This window comes from Thunnus albacares, chromosome 22, assembly GCF_914725855.1.
Source record: "Thunnus albacares chromosome 22, fThuAlb1.1, whole genome shotgun sequence".
NCBI classification, from domain to species: Eukaryota; Metazoa; Chordata; class Actinopteri; order Scombriformes; family Scombridae; genus Thunnus; species Thunnus albacares.
The window spans coordinates 4,830,012-4,846,659 of NC_058127.1; the positions used below are offsets into that span (position 1 = coordinate 4,830,012).

A 16,648-nucleotide genomic window follows, 5' to 3' on the forward strand; every position below is an offset into this window, starting at 1 on the left:
GCATCCAGGAGACCAAGGAGTGAAGCTGTTCTCTGAGCTGAGGAACAATCTACTTTACAAGTTCAGCAAAGTCAAGTAATTATACTTTCCTACTGATCTGAAAGAGAAGTGTCAGGGATTACAGCTACAAATCCATTACGATGAAACTAGAGTCCAATGCCATAAAACTAACACAGGTTGTAGGTACGCATTTAAAACGAGAGGTAAACTCTGTATGGATCCATACAAATATCCAACTTTATTTGGAGTTACCTGTTTAGTATCTGAATGAGTATTTTTCTTACAGTGTTGAACATGGTGGAAGTCACTGAATGAAAGAAATGTAAGTATCTTCATATTTATTTGTTGGTGGGGATGATGAACCAATCTAGGAAAATATGATTGAAATGTTTCCTTTGAACTCATCTATAGAGAGGGTAGGAAGTGTCACATTACGTCACTTTGATTTGTCAAAGGAGATTACAGAAGCATACAGTTTAGAATAAAATGAGTCAAATTCTGAGTGTATTTCTTCAGGATCAGATAACACTTTCCTGTCAGAGGAAATAGATGTAAATCTGCTATACGTCTCACATTTTTGAAGACTTAAGGCTAAGAGGTGGCTTGGTCTGGATCCACTAAAATAACAATTCTCCATATATCTGTGAATCAGAAATTCTGCTCTAGTTTAATTTTATTTTAATGGATTAAATTTGGTTTTTCTCATCCTCTTAGAAGCCGATATTGTGCTGGTCATGCACCAAAGAGTTTAGAGAAGTCTCATAGTCACTGATTTGGTCTGGTCTAGTTTTATTGAGATGACAGGAATATAAAATCGCTGTATTTCTTACATAACCTTTAATGGCACTCCAAAGAATCAGCAGGTCATTAGTGGTTTCAGCATTTTCAGAAATAAAAACAGTGAAGGCTGTTCTGAAGTAACTGCATAACTTGTTGTTTCTGAGTAAAGTTGTATCAAGGCGCCATCTTGTGGCTCTTGTAGGTACATGGGCAAGAGCTAATTTAGAAGTCACACTGCTGTGATCTGACCTCAGACAGGAGAGAGAATGTTAACGTAATGAATTTGAGGAAATATCTTTGAACTACCGAGCAGGTAGTTTATAATATCACAAGATTTGTGTTTGTTAAAGTAAAAACTATATTATCTACATGTAGGATTGATTGCCAAAACAGAAATTAGATCTCAGAGTGCAGACATAGGGTTGTATGACCAGAGCGGTCAAGTGTTGGGTCCAGTATAGCAGTCATATCAACACCTATTACCATTCAGAAGCCTTGCAACTTGGTTAAAAGATCATTAATGTTATTAAAGAATGGTCAAATTGATTAGGAGCATAAAGTGCAACAAATGGGACTTAATATTAACTTGTTGTGAAAACATACCTAACTCAGCTGGTTGAAGACTTCTGGAAGTGACTGCAATGAGTCATTTTTACACTTTATTTTTTGATAGAAGATCAATACTACTCTCATATCTCTACAGTACAGACACAGAACCACAACTTGTTTTGGGTTTTGTACAGATTAAACAAAAGTTAGTTAGTTCTAGAGGTGCTGCTAGGCAGAGCTTGTTAACCTCTGACAGAGCCAGGCTAGCTAAGCTAACTGGCAGCTACAGCTTCATATTTATTGTACAGATATAACATGTATCCATATTCTCACGTTTTAACAGGTGTGAAACTATTCCTTTAACAGTGTGTTTGGCTTGTGTAGTGCTACATTTTACTTGATTTAATTAAAAAAAAGTTTTCTTAGATATTTCAAGTGATCTTACAGTATATTCTGACCATTTTTCTTCTTTATTGTCCTGGTTAAAAACTTGTTTTGTTCTGGTATGTTGCACTGACTGCCAGGTTCAACTAAACAATTATTCAGTTGACATAATCTTGTGTTTTCTCCTTTGTCTCATGATTTGTTTTTCTTCTTTTCACTATTACACTCTAATAAGCCTTCTCAACACTATATAAACACTAACAATACCTAACTTAGAACATGAAAAAACACCTTTATGAAATCATTAGAAAACAAAACAGTTTTTAAATGGTTGCCTGGCAGATATTGGTGTATGTTGTGGGTTCATGTGTATCAATTCATAATAGCTTGTCCACCTTGTCATATCTGGATGAATGGTTCATTGGTTTGGCTCACAGTAAAGGGTGGGGCAGTCTGGCTGCCTCGGGCCCCAGCTGTCGCCCACTGACACACTGAGGCAGGGTGGGGCCTCTTCATCCACAGAAAGAGCCCTGACTTCCAACAAAAGAAGAAAGAGAAGAGCATGCAGCTGCGATACAGGAGAAATATAATATCTCTGTGTAAAGTTGATATTTGATGCTCTTTGGTTATTGAGTTTTTTTCTCCTTTATTTTAAACATAAATAACATTGACCAAAAAAACAGAAATTATAAAATTAAATAAATAAAACATAACGCAGCTTAAACTACATCATATAATTTCCTAAACAAACCGATCCTGTCCGGACTGGTTCCAGTGTTTATGCTAAGCTAAGCTAATTGTCTCCTGGATCAAGCTTCATATTTACTGTAAAAAACATGAATATCAAAGTCATTCTGACCTGATGAAGATCAGAGTAGGATTGATATATTATCTAGATTAGATTCTGTGGCTTGTTCTTACCTTTTTTCTGTAGTATCAATCTCTATCATTTAACTGTCTGCAAAAAAGCCTGTTTTCCAAAAATGCTGACCTATTGTTTTAACATAAAACACACTGAGTTGTAATGAATTTGTGAAACTACATATGTAAAATTCCCTTCTTTTGCTTTGTTGCCCTTTTGCTGCTGTTATTTGTTTTGTTCTGTTATTGATTTTCTCATTTTTCAAAATGATTACCAATATCAATGTTGTTTTATTTCACTTTATCGCTGTGCAAATGATATTAGGTCATGGATTGTTGCTAGTCATCAATAAATCACTGATTCTCTCTACAAATTAAAATAAAACAATAGTTACATAAGCTGTAAAATGAAGCCACACCCTTAAAAACACTTAAACACGCCCACCACAGCTTCATCAAATATTTAGATCTTTAATTATTTATTTTTTCTGCCATTGTAGTTATTTATTGTCTTTTTCCCCCTTTTTTTGGCTCTTAATCTCTTTGCTGGTCTGTTTTGCAAGTTAATAAAAACTTAGACCAGGTACTAAAACTAACTAAAACGAAGTCCTTTCATTTATTACAAATTGATCTTTTTATCTCTTCTTTCCTTCTCTCTGACCTTGTTTTCACTGTTCACCTTCTGCCGGATCTGTCGCAACACAGGAAGGATAGAAAGAGGATTTCCTTTTAAAAAAATCATTCAGTTTGTTAATAGCAAAGTGAACATTACTGCAATTTGAAGACATAGTAACTCTTGACTCTTCAAATGATCCAATATTTCAGCAAAAATCAAATATTAGAGAAAAAAGTCCATAGTGTATATCAGAACTTTGTTTTTTCTTCTTTCCTCTCCCATTAATCATCTCACGACCCCTCAGATTTATCTGGTGACCCTTTGGAGGGGCCCGCCCCTAGGTTGGGAACCACTGGACTAAACTAGATAACTGTATATAAAGTAGTGTAAACTAGCTCCACCTCCAGCAGCTACAACAGTAACATGCTGCTCTAACACTGATGCTTCACTATTAATAATCTAATGATGTCATATATAATAATATATCAGTCAGAGGGACCAAACCACTACTTTTACTGCAATACTTTAACTACATCAAGCTCATAATACTTATGTACTTTTACTGCAATACTTTAACTACATCAAGCTCATAATACTTATGTACTTTTACTGTAGGAGGATTTTTCATGTGGGATTTTTACTTGTAATAGAGTATTTTTAAATTGATGTATTGGTACTTTTACTTAAGTAAAGGATCTGAAAGTATCTAAATACATTTATTCAGTACTGTAGGCCTGCTTAAGTACAATTTTGAGGTACTTTTAGTATTTCCATTTTATGCTACTTCATACCTCTACTGAACTATATTGTAGACTGAAATATTGTACATTTTGCTATTTTCAGATTAAGATTTTTCATGAAAAACATTCAATAAGATTATAAAATCCAACACAGTGTTAAAGATTAAACCAGTGGTTTCCAACAAACAACAAATAGTTTAGAGAAAAGTTTAGAAAATGAATACTTTATGTTGCAGAACTTTGATTTTTTGTTTATTCCTTCTTTCCTACCTCATTACTCGTATTACGACCCCTTAAATTTATATTGTGACCCTCATGGGGGTCCAAGCCCTAGGTTGGGAACCATTGAACTACCCTTAAAATAAAATAGTTGAAGCTTGCTCCACCTCAATCTAACAGTAAAATGCTATTTACGCACTGATGCATGAAAATCTAACAATGTAATTGTACATGTACATTTTTGCTGATAATACTTTCATTGGATTTTGAATGCAGGACTTGTACTCCTGTAATGGAGTATTTTTTTTCATTCATGTACTTTCATTTCAGTGAAGCACGATGCTAATACTTTTGCACTTAAATAGTATTTTTCATGCAGGACTTTTACTTGTAATGGAGTATTTTTACATTGTGTGTTTGTACTTTTACTGAAGTAAAATGTACTTCCTCCACCACTGCATGTTTGCTGTGTATTAGTGCAGCCTAACTGCAGCGTTCGTGACAATAAAACAAACTGAATTTGAATTTCAGAGAGGGAGGCAGACAAAAGACAGAAAGAGAGAGACGGGTAGAGAGAGCCAGACAAAGACCGGGAGAGAGAGAGAGGGAGGGAGGGACGCTGTCATCACGTACAGCCGCGGAGGAGGGGAGGAGAGTGGGGAGGGGAGGGGGAGCTCAGCCGGTCTCTCCTCTCTCTGCAGCAGCGGCCATGCTGCTGTCCGCTGCCTGTCTCGGTGCATCCCGCCGGTGTAGCCTGCCGCCGCTGCATCCCTGTATCCCGGGTTAGCGGACCGGCCTGCACCGAGTCGGCTCGGTCGTAGCGGTTCAGTCCGCCTGGAGCTGCAGGATCCGCCGGAACACACCGGAACAACAACGGGAAGAGGAAAAAGCCTCCATAGCAACAAACCGGTTTCACGGCATTATTGGTAGGTGCCTCCCTCTCTCTTAGTATGTGTGTGTGTGTGTGTGTGTGTGTGTGTGTGTGTGTGTGTGTGTGTGTGTGTGTGTCAGCACAGCTTAGCAGTGTTTGGGCGGATAGATGGATGAAGTCAATTCGTTTATCAGATGAATAGGGACACAAACAGGGTACAGGTTTTATAATAATCTGATCCACAGGCTCATATTTCGGCTTCAGATAAATTTGATTTTACAGGAAATCAATGAAAATTTCTCACTTGGGCCTTGCAGGAAATGTCATTTAACTAAAATATAGTGACTGTATTTCACCTAAAACCTCTTTTGCATATTTGATTTGACTGGAATTCATACATATTTTGCATGCAGAGCTATAGGAAGCAAATTTGCAAAGCAAAGGGAGCCCAGTTTGTGTAGTATTGTGCTCAAAATCCAACCCTATAATGCAAGCGTGTGTTCAGTATCCTTAAATAACTGACTGAATTAGCTAATTCAATATAAATCCTGCTCTCTTTCTGCACCAGGAGACATAATAATTGAGGCTGAATTTATCTCTCTGTCTCTCAGGATGGGAGGTCTGCCTTGTCAGTAAACCATGTGATTGCCATCTCTTTTATTTGCAGTGATGGAGGCATGTTGAGGACGCCGGAAGACAAAAGTGTGACTGGGACAGAAACCTCCTGAAACGAACCGGATTACCAGGACTGCAACTGAACGTGCCAGGTCTGAAGCTCGACTGCTGGGATTGAATGGGCTTGTACCACATCTACACAACAGTGTACCAGGTTTAGAGCCCGATTACTGACGTTACAGCTGGGTAAGTAAAACTCCAGGAAGGTTATTGCAAGAACACAAACTGGTCATCAACTAGAGAGTAGACATATGCTTGGATAAGCTTCACTTGAGCTTAAAATGATAGGGAAGTACTTGGACAGTCTGAGGTTTGGGTCCACCAACAGTCATAGTGTCCATCAGAGTAGCGTTTAGCAAGATATTCAACCCTGACATGATCAAGCATTAAACTACCTGAACTTTAGGATTCTTCTAATATAGAATAACTATCTTTTGATATTCCACAACAGGATATCACTGGAATTACAACCTGATCTACAGGCGGATCCTAAAACTACATCTGACATCTCTTTACTGGGATTATACCAGGGTAACAGAAACTTCAGTTGATATAAAGGACTGCAACCAGGACCTAAACGTCTTCTTACTGGCTTTTCAGTTTTGCTAACTGGACTACAAAGCATCTAAGAAGTCTGCATGATCGATACTGGGATTACAGCAGGGTTTTGAGAATCTGAAGCCAAATTTTGAGGACTGCAACTGGATTACCAAGTCTACAAAAAGTCACTTTTAATAGATAATATCCTGGTACTAGAAAAAGTACTAGCTAGTAGCTACTTAGTCACCAAGCTTACAACCCAGTTTATCAGGACTACTCAGCACGTTTTAAGAACGAGAGTCAAGTTATTTTCACTTTAACCAACTTCGAATGAGGTAACGAGAATAAGAGTTACTGTTTATCTCTGTTGGAAGATGAATCGTATGTAGTAGAGAGACTCTTCTGAACGTTACTGGACTTTTATTCATCATGTCTCTGAGTAAGACCATCGAGTTGGAGCACTTTGACGAACGCGACAAGGTTCGCCGGGGACGCTCCACCCGGGCCAAGAGAGATGACTCAACCGGCAGCGCTGGCGGCGGGGGGTCGGGCCCCAGCTCCAGGGGCAGCAGCCTGGTTCCTAGCCCCGCCCACAGCGCCAACTGCAGCTACTACCGGACCCGCACCCTGCAGGCGCTCACCTCGGAGAAACGGGCCAAAAAGGTCCGGTTCTACCGCAACGGAGACGGGTACTTCAAGGGTCTGGTGTACGCTGTGTCCAGTGACCGGTTCCGCTCATATGATGCTCTGCTGATGGAGCTGACACGCTCTTTGTCGGATAACCTGAATCTACCACAAGGGGTGCGCACAATCTACACCATAGACGGCAGCAAGAAGATCACCGGTATGGACGAGTTGGTGGAAGGTAGGACTCTTTACTCGGCTTTGTTCTCGGTTGACTTACATTCTACTCAAAGGAATAGTTTGACGTTATGGGACATTTGCTTTCTTGCTGAAATTCTTCTTTTAGCAGGGCGGCATAAAAAAGCATTTAAATATATAGTTGGGTGGGAGATTATGTTTGTTAAACTATAGTCTTGTGATACCAGACAATCAGACTCCACCAAAGTCTGGGGATTTCTAAATGCACGGTAGTTGGTTCAACGGCGGCGTGAATGACCACTAACAAACCTGCTTGCCTACGCCCCTTACATTTTTTCAAGGACACGCCTTACTGGAAATTATGCTCTCCCCCCATTCTCCTCCATCACCACCCCAATATGAAGGGCCACCCTAAAGACTTTGGATTGGTTTCTACCCAGTTTTACCAACAAAACCTGGGAGATTGTCCTCAGTCTCTATGAGTGAAGCGTTTAGAGGCCAACCTGTGAATCTAGTTAAACTAAAGCCATTGCTACACACAGGTGACCACTTATGCAGTGTTCACATTGTCACATTTTTGATGTAAGATGGTTTATTGTAGATTTAAAAAAATGTCAAAAGTAGCATCATGAGTAAAACTTTCACTTTCACTCTTTATGCTAAGCTAAGCTAAGCTAACTGCATGCTGGGTCTAGCTTCTTGTTTAGCGTACAGACAAGTGATGTTGATCGTCTCTTGGCAAAGAAGCAAGTCGGTGTGCTTGCCAAAATGTCAAACCTTTCCTTAAAAACATCTCCAATGCGGTGTGTCTGCCTGCTGGTTAGACAACTGCTTATGAAATGTATACCTGATTTAATGTTGTCCCCTCATGAACAGGTCATTGTGGTTATTAGGTTTGTCTGGAACCAGTCATTAGGATCAGGATGAAGGCAGATTGAGGCATTTTTCACTGGCTGTAATAGAGCATGATGCATTTCTGATCTCTTTAGTTTTATTAACATAGTCCTTTTTTCCATTTCTCTATGTTAAGTGTCCTTGGGTTATGTGAAAGGTGCTTAAAATCAAATGTATTATTATTATAATTGTCATAACCAGTTGAGCTCCGGGTATGGACCATTTTCTTTTCTTTCATTAAAAGAATTTTCCTAATATAAAGCGTTATCATGCGACTGAGTGAAAGGCATCTCTGGTGGTTAGTGGATGCTTTTCTATGAGACATTCTTACATTTTAAAAATATATTGTGGTGGGAGGTTATGTAGTAATTAAAGCAAAGTGACCATTTATGTAAGATGGTTTATTGTAGATAAAAAAGTCAAACGTAGCTCATCATGAATAAAACTTTAACTTTCTTTTTCATTACGGGAGAAAACACAAAAGTGTCTTTGCTGCCTACCAGACTGTTTTCATCAGCTGCCACTGAAATTGTTTCCATACAAATAAATGGACTTTTGATTGACTATAAAATTACAAAAGAGTCAATTATGGACATGGCGTAATTGTTCAGACTCCATCGATCAATCCATTGATCTGTCTAAACTTCCTCACTGTCTCCTTCCTCTCTGCTCTGTCTGTCTTTGTTACGCAAACACACCTGCATTATTTATTTATACATCAACAGCAGAAGAATCAATACAGAAACATTTTAAACACTAATCAGAGACCAAAACGATCCAAAGCATCAGATATTTAGTTAATTAAAGTCACAATGAAATGAAAATGATGTTTTCATCTCACCAGCTAATGATGCACAACAGAACACAAAAACAACAACACATTTTCCATCCACCATTCAATCACACTGCCTTCCTCTCCCTAACTGATGTCCCACTGGGTTACACTATTAAATGATCCCTTCCTGTGTTACGTCCTGTCTCCAGCATCCTACATCAAGAGGAAATATATTGTGTGTCATAAGGAAGCGAGATGCTTTGTTATTGAGACTAAAACCACAAGATTTTTTAGTTTTTGTTAGTGTCAGTTTAACCCGTGAAGTTTGGAGAACCAGACGGTCAACCCATGAGTCACTGGCAAACAGCAAGTGTATGAATGTGACATTTAGAGCTGCAACGATTAATTAATCAACAGGAGATTAATCAGCAAGTATTCTGACAATTGATTAATTGTTTCAGTCACTTTTAAAGCAAAAAATGCCCCAAATTCTCTGGTTTCAGCTTCTCAAAAATGAGGATTTGCTGCTTTTTTTAAATTGAATATCTTCAGGCTTTGGACAAAACAAGCAAATTGAAGACATCACATGGGCTTGAGAAATTGTAAATGGCATATTTTACACATTTTTGCTGATTAGTAAATGACTAATCAGTTAATTGAAAGAATATTTGGCAGATTTATTCATTATGAAAATAATTATTAGTTGTGGCACTGGTGAAATCTTTCATGTCAGAATTTAAAATATAAATATACATACATTATATTTCTGGATAATCTAACAACTCTGAAGTCCATCAATTCTTCTTCTGTCAAAGTCATTTATCCTGAAACAGACCAGCGGCTGAGTAACATCACTGACCATCAATATTGATGTGTGACTGTGATATCCGCTAATGAGTGTTAGTGCCAGGAAGCTGTTCAGCCAGAGACGTACTAAACGACAGATGCATCACTCTTCAGCACTTCGTGGAATCAACTAATGACAGGTTGAAAGTGGGGAAACTCGTCATTCACAACCTCTCAGTGCATTCAAGCTGCAAGAGAGAGGAAAACATGGACGCCTGAAGCAGCCAGAGTGTTTGTTTGGCTCTAGTTTTAACTGTAGAAGCTAAATAATGTTACTGTATTGGTGTGATTGATCGGCCGTACTGAAAATCAAACTTGCATGTGTTTTTACAGTAACATTTTGTTGTGTGTGGACAGCTGCATTCATTTAATGTCACATTAGGAGCTTCAAGGCCTCTTTTATGTTTATGTATGTATTAAAGAAATCTTGAACTTATGAGATCTTAGAGATAAAAGATTCACATGTTTAGGACACCTGTCAACAAAAGTCGGTATGACGATTAAAAATACTGTGTATTGACAATATAGCACTATATCCATTAAAGTTGTGTTTATCTACCTTGATGGCTGATGTGAGGCGTTCAAAGTTCCCCCGTCTAAATCATGACCTCAGTGTCGATCTGAGTGGTTTTTACAAGTCAGAAACTGGTATTCACACAAATATGAGATGAATGCAGCGTTACAAAAACAAAAACTAGACAAACGACCAACTCAAAGGAAGTGATGCCACTTTTTTACTGGCTTTAAAACTTGAGCTACAGCACGGGACTCCCATATTAAACGCAACTTTTTATTATTTGTAGTTATTATTGATTATATTTTTGATTTTCAGTTACACAGTTATTCTGTAAAATGTGAGAAAATAGCAAAGAAACACCTTTCAGAAGTTCCCACTGTTCAGGGAAACGTGTCCAAATTAATATACTATAGACTTATTTATTTTTGTTATTTTCTTTGTTTATTTTTTGTCCCTAAGTTTATCTATTCATTTATCTTAATCTTTCTTCTTTACTCAGGCCTACAGTCAGTACTGGGATAATGTTGCATTATTGTGATGCATATAATAGTAAATAAAATATTTCATTAGACATTTCAGGAGTCTGAGTCATGAATCTTTGGCACTTTGGCTCAATAAATGACTTAATTACTTATGTAATAATTAAAATTGTCGCCAATAAATGTTTTTGAAGGTAACTAAGTAAAAGACCAATTGTTTCAGCACTAAATGATATCAATGACAACTCGTGTGTGTTTTTCTCAAGCAGTTTGTGGAAATGTTTAAATTAAATGAAAATGTTGAGAAATGTTCAGACTGGCAGCGTCTCCAGTTGGAATTTAACCTGTAACCCAGTCTCTGGTGCTGCCTTGTAGAGCTGCAACTATTAGTCGATTAATTGATTAGTAGATCCAGAAACTTAACCTCCAACTATTCTGATAATTGATTAAACATTTTGAGTCCATTTTTTAAGAGAAAATGTCCAAATTATCATATTCCAGCCTCTCAAATGTGAATATTTTCTTGTTTCTTCAGACTTCAGTGACAGTAAACTGAATATCTTTGGGTTGTGGACAAAAAAACATTTTAGGACGTCACCTTGTGCTGTGGGAAACAGTGATTGAACTGGACGTTTTATAGACCAAACGATGAATCGATTAATAGAGAAAATAATCATGCAGATGAATTGATAATGAAAATAACACAGCTCTAGTGTCTTGCTCTGCTGCTTGAGCGACACACAGAAGGTGTTTTGTGTTTTCAGTCTGTCGGGTATTTGAATAAACACCCGGAGCAGTTCTGACCAGCTGGTTTGAATAGCAAAGTCAAAGTCAACAGCACACGGTGGAGAGACAAGGTCACACACAACACCTGGAGAGAGAGAGAGAGAGAGAGAGAGAGAGAGAGAGAGAGAGAGAGAGAGAGAGAGAGAGAGAGAGAGAGAGAGAGAGAGAGAGAGAGAGAGAGAGAGAGAGAGAGAGAGAGAGAGAGAGAGGAGAGAGAGAGAGAGAGAGAGAGAGAGAGAGAGAGAGAGAGAGAGAGAGAGAGAGAGAGAGAGGCAGAGAGAGAGAGAGGCAGAGAGAGGCAGAGAGTGTGAACATGTCATAGGGATAAAAGAGAGAGAGAGGAAAATTTGTGTGTTTTTGAGGGCTACAGGGTCCGACAACTGTGTGTGGAGGGAAAAAACAGTGAGAAAGGTGTGTTGGAAAGATAGCGAGCTCTGCTGTGAGATATAAAGAAAGGTAGAGAGAGGGATATAAAGACCAGAAGAGAGAGGGCAGGAGGTGAGCCATTTTTAACCATGAACAGGAGAGCGGCTGCAGGCTACTGCTGCAATCTGCTGGAGAGACTACACAGGATTTATCATTTTAATCACTGTAAAAACAATGTCATTCAGTATTTATAGATATTATTATTATGTCAATCAGACATAATAATTGGAATAATTATCGTTGCCCAGAAACCCTCCATCCCTTCCCTTGCATGACACCTAAAAGAGAGAACAGGATTTAAAATAATAAATCTATGCAAATAATAATAATTATAGTAAAAAACTAAATAGATAATAATTATAATTTTATTTTGAGTTTACAAAGTGGTTTGACAGAACAAAAGCAGAATACTCAAAGCAACAAAACAGCAGAAAGCTGTAAAGCCGAAACAAAAGAAACGAAGACTAAATTAGATGCAAAAACACAGTAGACAGAAGACAAAAAGACAATAAAAGATTAAAAGACAGTAAAAAGATGACATCACATAAAAGCAAGTCTTTAAAATTAGTTTTAAGAGGTGATTTAAGAGATAAAATAAAGTCCTCTGTGCAGTAACAGACAAAGTGAGAAACTAGCTTGTGAACATTGGTCGTGAAAGGAGAGTGAATACTGGACTTCATGTCATCATGTGGACAGAATTATGATTGTAAATAAATAATAACGTTGCTCTGAGTCTGCCGGACGTGTAAGTAGGTAATTGCTAACATGTTGGCCAAACAACTTCAAAAGGTGATAATATGTCAGGATTCTTCGGCCCTCTAGTGGTCAAAAATCAGTAAATGCAGCTTTAAGATGTGAAAAAGGGTGTTTTCAAACCAGTGTTGTTTAGACCGCTTGAATCGGACTCTAGTTTGTTTTCCTCCTTGTCTGGGCAGGTCTGAACACTGTAAACATACCAAAACAATTGTACCGAGACCCTTTGAGGAGGCGGTCTCGGTTTGGTCCCAAACAAACTCTGGAGAGGTTGTTATAAAAAGACACATTTAAATACAATTAACCCCTGAACATCCACCCTTTTTATAGAATTTTCGCCTATTTGGCCAAATGGAAAAGCTTATAACAGAAGAACTGTAAGGCCATGATGTGTTTATTAGGCTTCATTTGACAAGTGACACCTTCTAGTTTCTGGAAATGTGTTTGTTTAGCATGTGGCTAAAACACAAACAAAACTACATCAGTTCAAATAAGGCTCAAAAAAGTGTTTTTGGTCCTCGTCTATCTTGAGCCATACTTGAATAACAATAACTAAGACATGCTTTATGCCAGAAGTATGCAGAACACCATAAACCCTCTACATATTTTCAACCTGTATAATATTCTAGACCTCTAGGCCGAACCTTATGGGAGCACTGGTGTCCCTGAACCTCTCCAATCACCTCCAATTGTCCAAAATGTGCCAACTGCTTTTACACATTACTGGTGATGCTACTGATTACAACTGGCTTAAGTGGGTCGCCGCTTAAGATTTTAAAAGGTTAAAAGAAGAAAGAGAGAAAAGAGAAATTAAAAAAAAGCTACAATAGACTAAAACGGATCAAACAGAAGAATTAGAAGAATCAAAAGCCTCAAATTTGATTTAATCAAAAGCAGCAAACAGAAAAGTTTTGATTTAAAAGAACTGAAGGTTGCAGCGTTTGTTTCAGATATGTGGTGCATAAGCAGAATTTAGATAAATAAATAGAAGTCAATAATATGTTGATTCTTGCATTATTTATTTATTTATTTATTATAAATTTCTCTGACTAGTAAGGCAGGTTTGGTTGCACTGTGTCCTTCTACATATCATAATCTGTCACGTCCTGTTCATACAGTTTTAAATGAGTCATTTATAAACACTGTAAATAGATTAAAGAGTAAAATTTTCACCAGATCATCATTCGACGCCTCCTGTGTGACACGTTCAGTATTTCACCTCATGTTACCAGCAGAGAGAGAGAGTGAATCTGACATCTGCTGTCTCTCACACACACACACACACACACACACACACACACACACACACACACACACACACACACACACACACAGCTTGTATTACTACAGTCGCTCTCAAATCACTTCCGACCTTAAATCACCTCTGAAAAAAGGAAGAAGCAGTAATTTCGCTCACATTTTAAATAAAAACCATTTAACTACATTTACTACAATAACAAACAGCTACACGAGTCTGAAACAAACCAGTTGATTTGTTCAGGACTGCTACTGGTTTCAGATTATTTCAGTACACTTTGAAAGTTACTGTATAGAGACATGAAACTTCTCTAAAAGTGAGCAGTTAGTCTCCTCTTCCTCTTCTGATTGGAGATGCATTTGAAAAGTCGTCTTGATGTGTTTCACTTCAACATCTGAGTTTTAAATTTGGAGGCCAACAAGCATTACATTTTTTAACTTTTAATACCGACTGTGTTTTTTTTGTTGAGACAAAAGACGTTAGAGAAGCAGCTATAATTGATATTTTTAGAACAACAGTGTCTGAGCTGTCAGTGTGCAATGTTTCTGGCTCGTAGTGATGAATCTACAGAGAATTATCAGTGACTCTGCAGCTCCTCTCGGCTTTACGGAGCTTTATAGTGAGTTTCAGCTCGTTGTTTATCTGTCCGGCTGCAACTTTACTGTTTTGGTTCACTCTCAGAGCTCTTATAGCGTCATTTTTGGCCACAGCAGGCAGCTGTTTTCAGACAAAAAGCTCTAAAAAACCACTGTACACTACCTGCTCAGCACCAAACGTAGACTAGCTGGTGAACATAGTGGAGCATTTAGCAGCTAAAGAGCCAGATATTTTCCTCAGGAGTTGGTGGAGACCAAAAACAGAGCTAAAAGAGAGTGAATATTGGACTTACATTCACCAGGTGGACAGAAACACGACTCCACATGAACGATAATGTTGCTCCGTAACTGCTGGATGTGGAAATCAGCAACTGTTTGCTAACAAGTTCAACATATCAAAAAAAAAGTTTAAAAAGTTGCTCAATAAAAGTCATAATGGTAATACTAATTATCTTGGATGTGCATCCTAACATAACTTCTCCTCTTCTTCTTCCCTCCGTCTCTCTGCTCAGGTGAGTGCTATGTCTGCGCCTCTAACGAGCCCTACCGGAAGGTCGATTACACCAAGATCTCCATCCCAAGCTGGAAGCCGGGCGCCAGCACTGGGCCCGGCGCAGCGAGCACGGCCCGGTCCTCCACAGCGTCGGCCGGGGTGTCAACGAGCGCCACCGCCGGCGCTAAAGAGCGTCCTGAAGGTCGCGAGGGCAGAGAGAGCAAAGACTTCATCAAACCCAAACTGGTGACGGTGATCCGCAGCGGCGTGAAGCCTCGCAAGGCGGTGAGGATCCTCCTGAACAAGAAGACGGCTCACTCCTTCGACCAAGTGCTGGCCGACATCACGGAGGCCATCAAGCTGGACTCCGGGGCCGTAAAGAGGCTGTACACGCTGGATGGAAAGCAGGTGAGATGATGTTTGAGGGCTTCTTTCTAGACGCAACACTTAACTTTGACGTTCAGCAAACATACAGAGAGAAATGCATCGACTGAACCAGTTTCTGCACCGACAGGAGCAGGAAATACATCGGAAATCACTACAACAGGCTGCAGCTACACAATAAATAGTGTTTTTTAGTAAGGAACACCCTTTACTTTTTCACTTTCTCTTTACAAACATAGACAAACTGTTACAAACAGTTTTTTCTCCTTTTAATTCAGTGTTGGATGATGGAATCAGTTGTCAAGTTGTCAATTAGCCAATCAGAAGAAAGTTATTCAGCAACTATTCTGACAATCAGTTCATGATTTTGATCGTTTTTAAAGCGAACGACAGAAGAAAGACAGAACAAAGCCTCCATCACTTGCATCTAAATAAAAACCAATAAAAACTAATAAATTCAATCAGGTTTCACTTGTTAGCAAAACGCTCATGAAACACGACAAAAGAAGCTAATTTAAGCTTTTTATCTGGTGTCCTGATCGTCTCTCTCTGACGATATTACATGAATATAATTCATTATCATTTATTAACTTGATGATCATATTTCATCTTTTTACAAAGTTCTGTTGAAAATTTGAGCAAAATTTTATTTGATACTAACAAAATTAGTTGTTTTTGTTTCACGTGTATGAAGAGTTTCATCTGATGTAAAACAGTGAAACTATTTCAAATTTCATTTGAATTAAACAATAAATGTGGTTATTTTATTTGTGATTTTGCACGTATTCACTACAGAACATCTGAAAATAGCTCTAAACTATTATTAGACTATAATAGACGAGACAGACTGACCCAAAATATTAAATTGCATCACTTTTTAGAAAGTAACTGCTGATATCAGGATCAGTTATGTATAAAAGAACATATTTTAAGGTGGAATTCTTAGTGTAAAGTGAGTTCAGCCTCTTTGAAGCTTAATATACGACACTTTCAGCTAAATATAGCGTCTGTTTAAAGTCCTGGAACCGCGACAGTCAGCTAAAGTTAATTTTTTCCTTTGTCATGTTGAACAGACTCTGATCCTCTCTGAAACTCTTTTTGTCGTATTGAGTTAAGAGTTTTGGATTTAAACGTGTCACAAGCTTGCTGGCGGTACTATTTTTACCACACACACACACACACACACACACACACACACACACACACACACACACACATTTACACATGCTTTGAAGATGCAGATAAGAGTGTCGGCTGTGACACAATGACAGTGGAGAGCTGAGGAGAAGCAGAGACAGCAGGAGGCTGGTCGGGGCGTCGGCGTGACTGAAGGAAGGTTGTTACAGTGAACGCAGCTCAGATTTAAACACTCACACACACGTAG

The 16,648-nt window shown here is 38.4% G+C and overlaps 1 protein-coding gene across 1 annotated transcript in view; it reads left to right on the forward strand.

Moving 5' to 3' along the window:
• Window positions 1-4,802: 4,802 nt before the first annotated feature.
• LOC122974092 (serine/threonine-protein kinase DCLK2-like) overlaps window positions 4,803-16,648 on the forward strand; it is a 31,424-nt gene continuing 19,578 nt past the window's right edge. Inside the window, exons 1-4 of the mRNA XM_044341971.1 lie at window positions 4,803-5,075; window positions 5,688-5,881; window positions 6,147-7,100; window positions 14,900-15,288. Coding sequence (XP_044197906.1) covers window positions 6,665-7,100; window positions 14,900-15,288 — 825 coding nt within the window. The 5' untranslated portion in view covers window positions 4,803-5,075; window positions 5,688-5,881; window positions 6,147-6,664. The remainder of the gene's footprint in view (window positions 5,076-5,687; window positions 5,882-6,146; window positions 7,101-14,899; window positions 15,289-16,648) is intronic.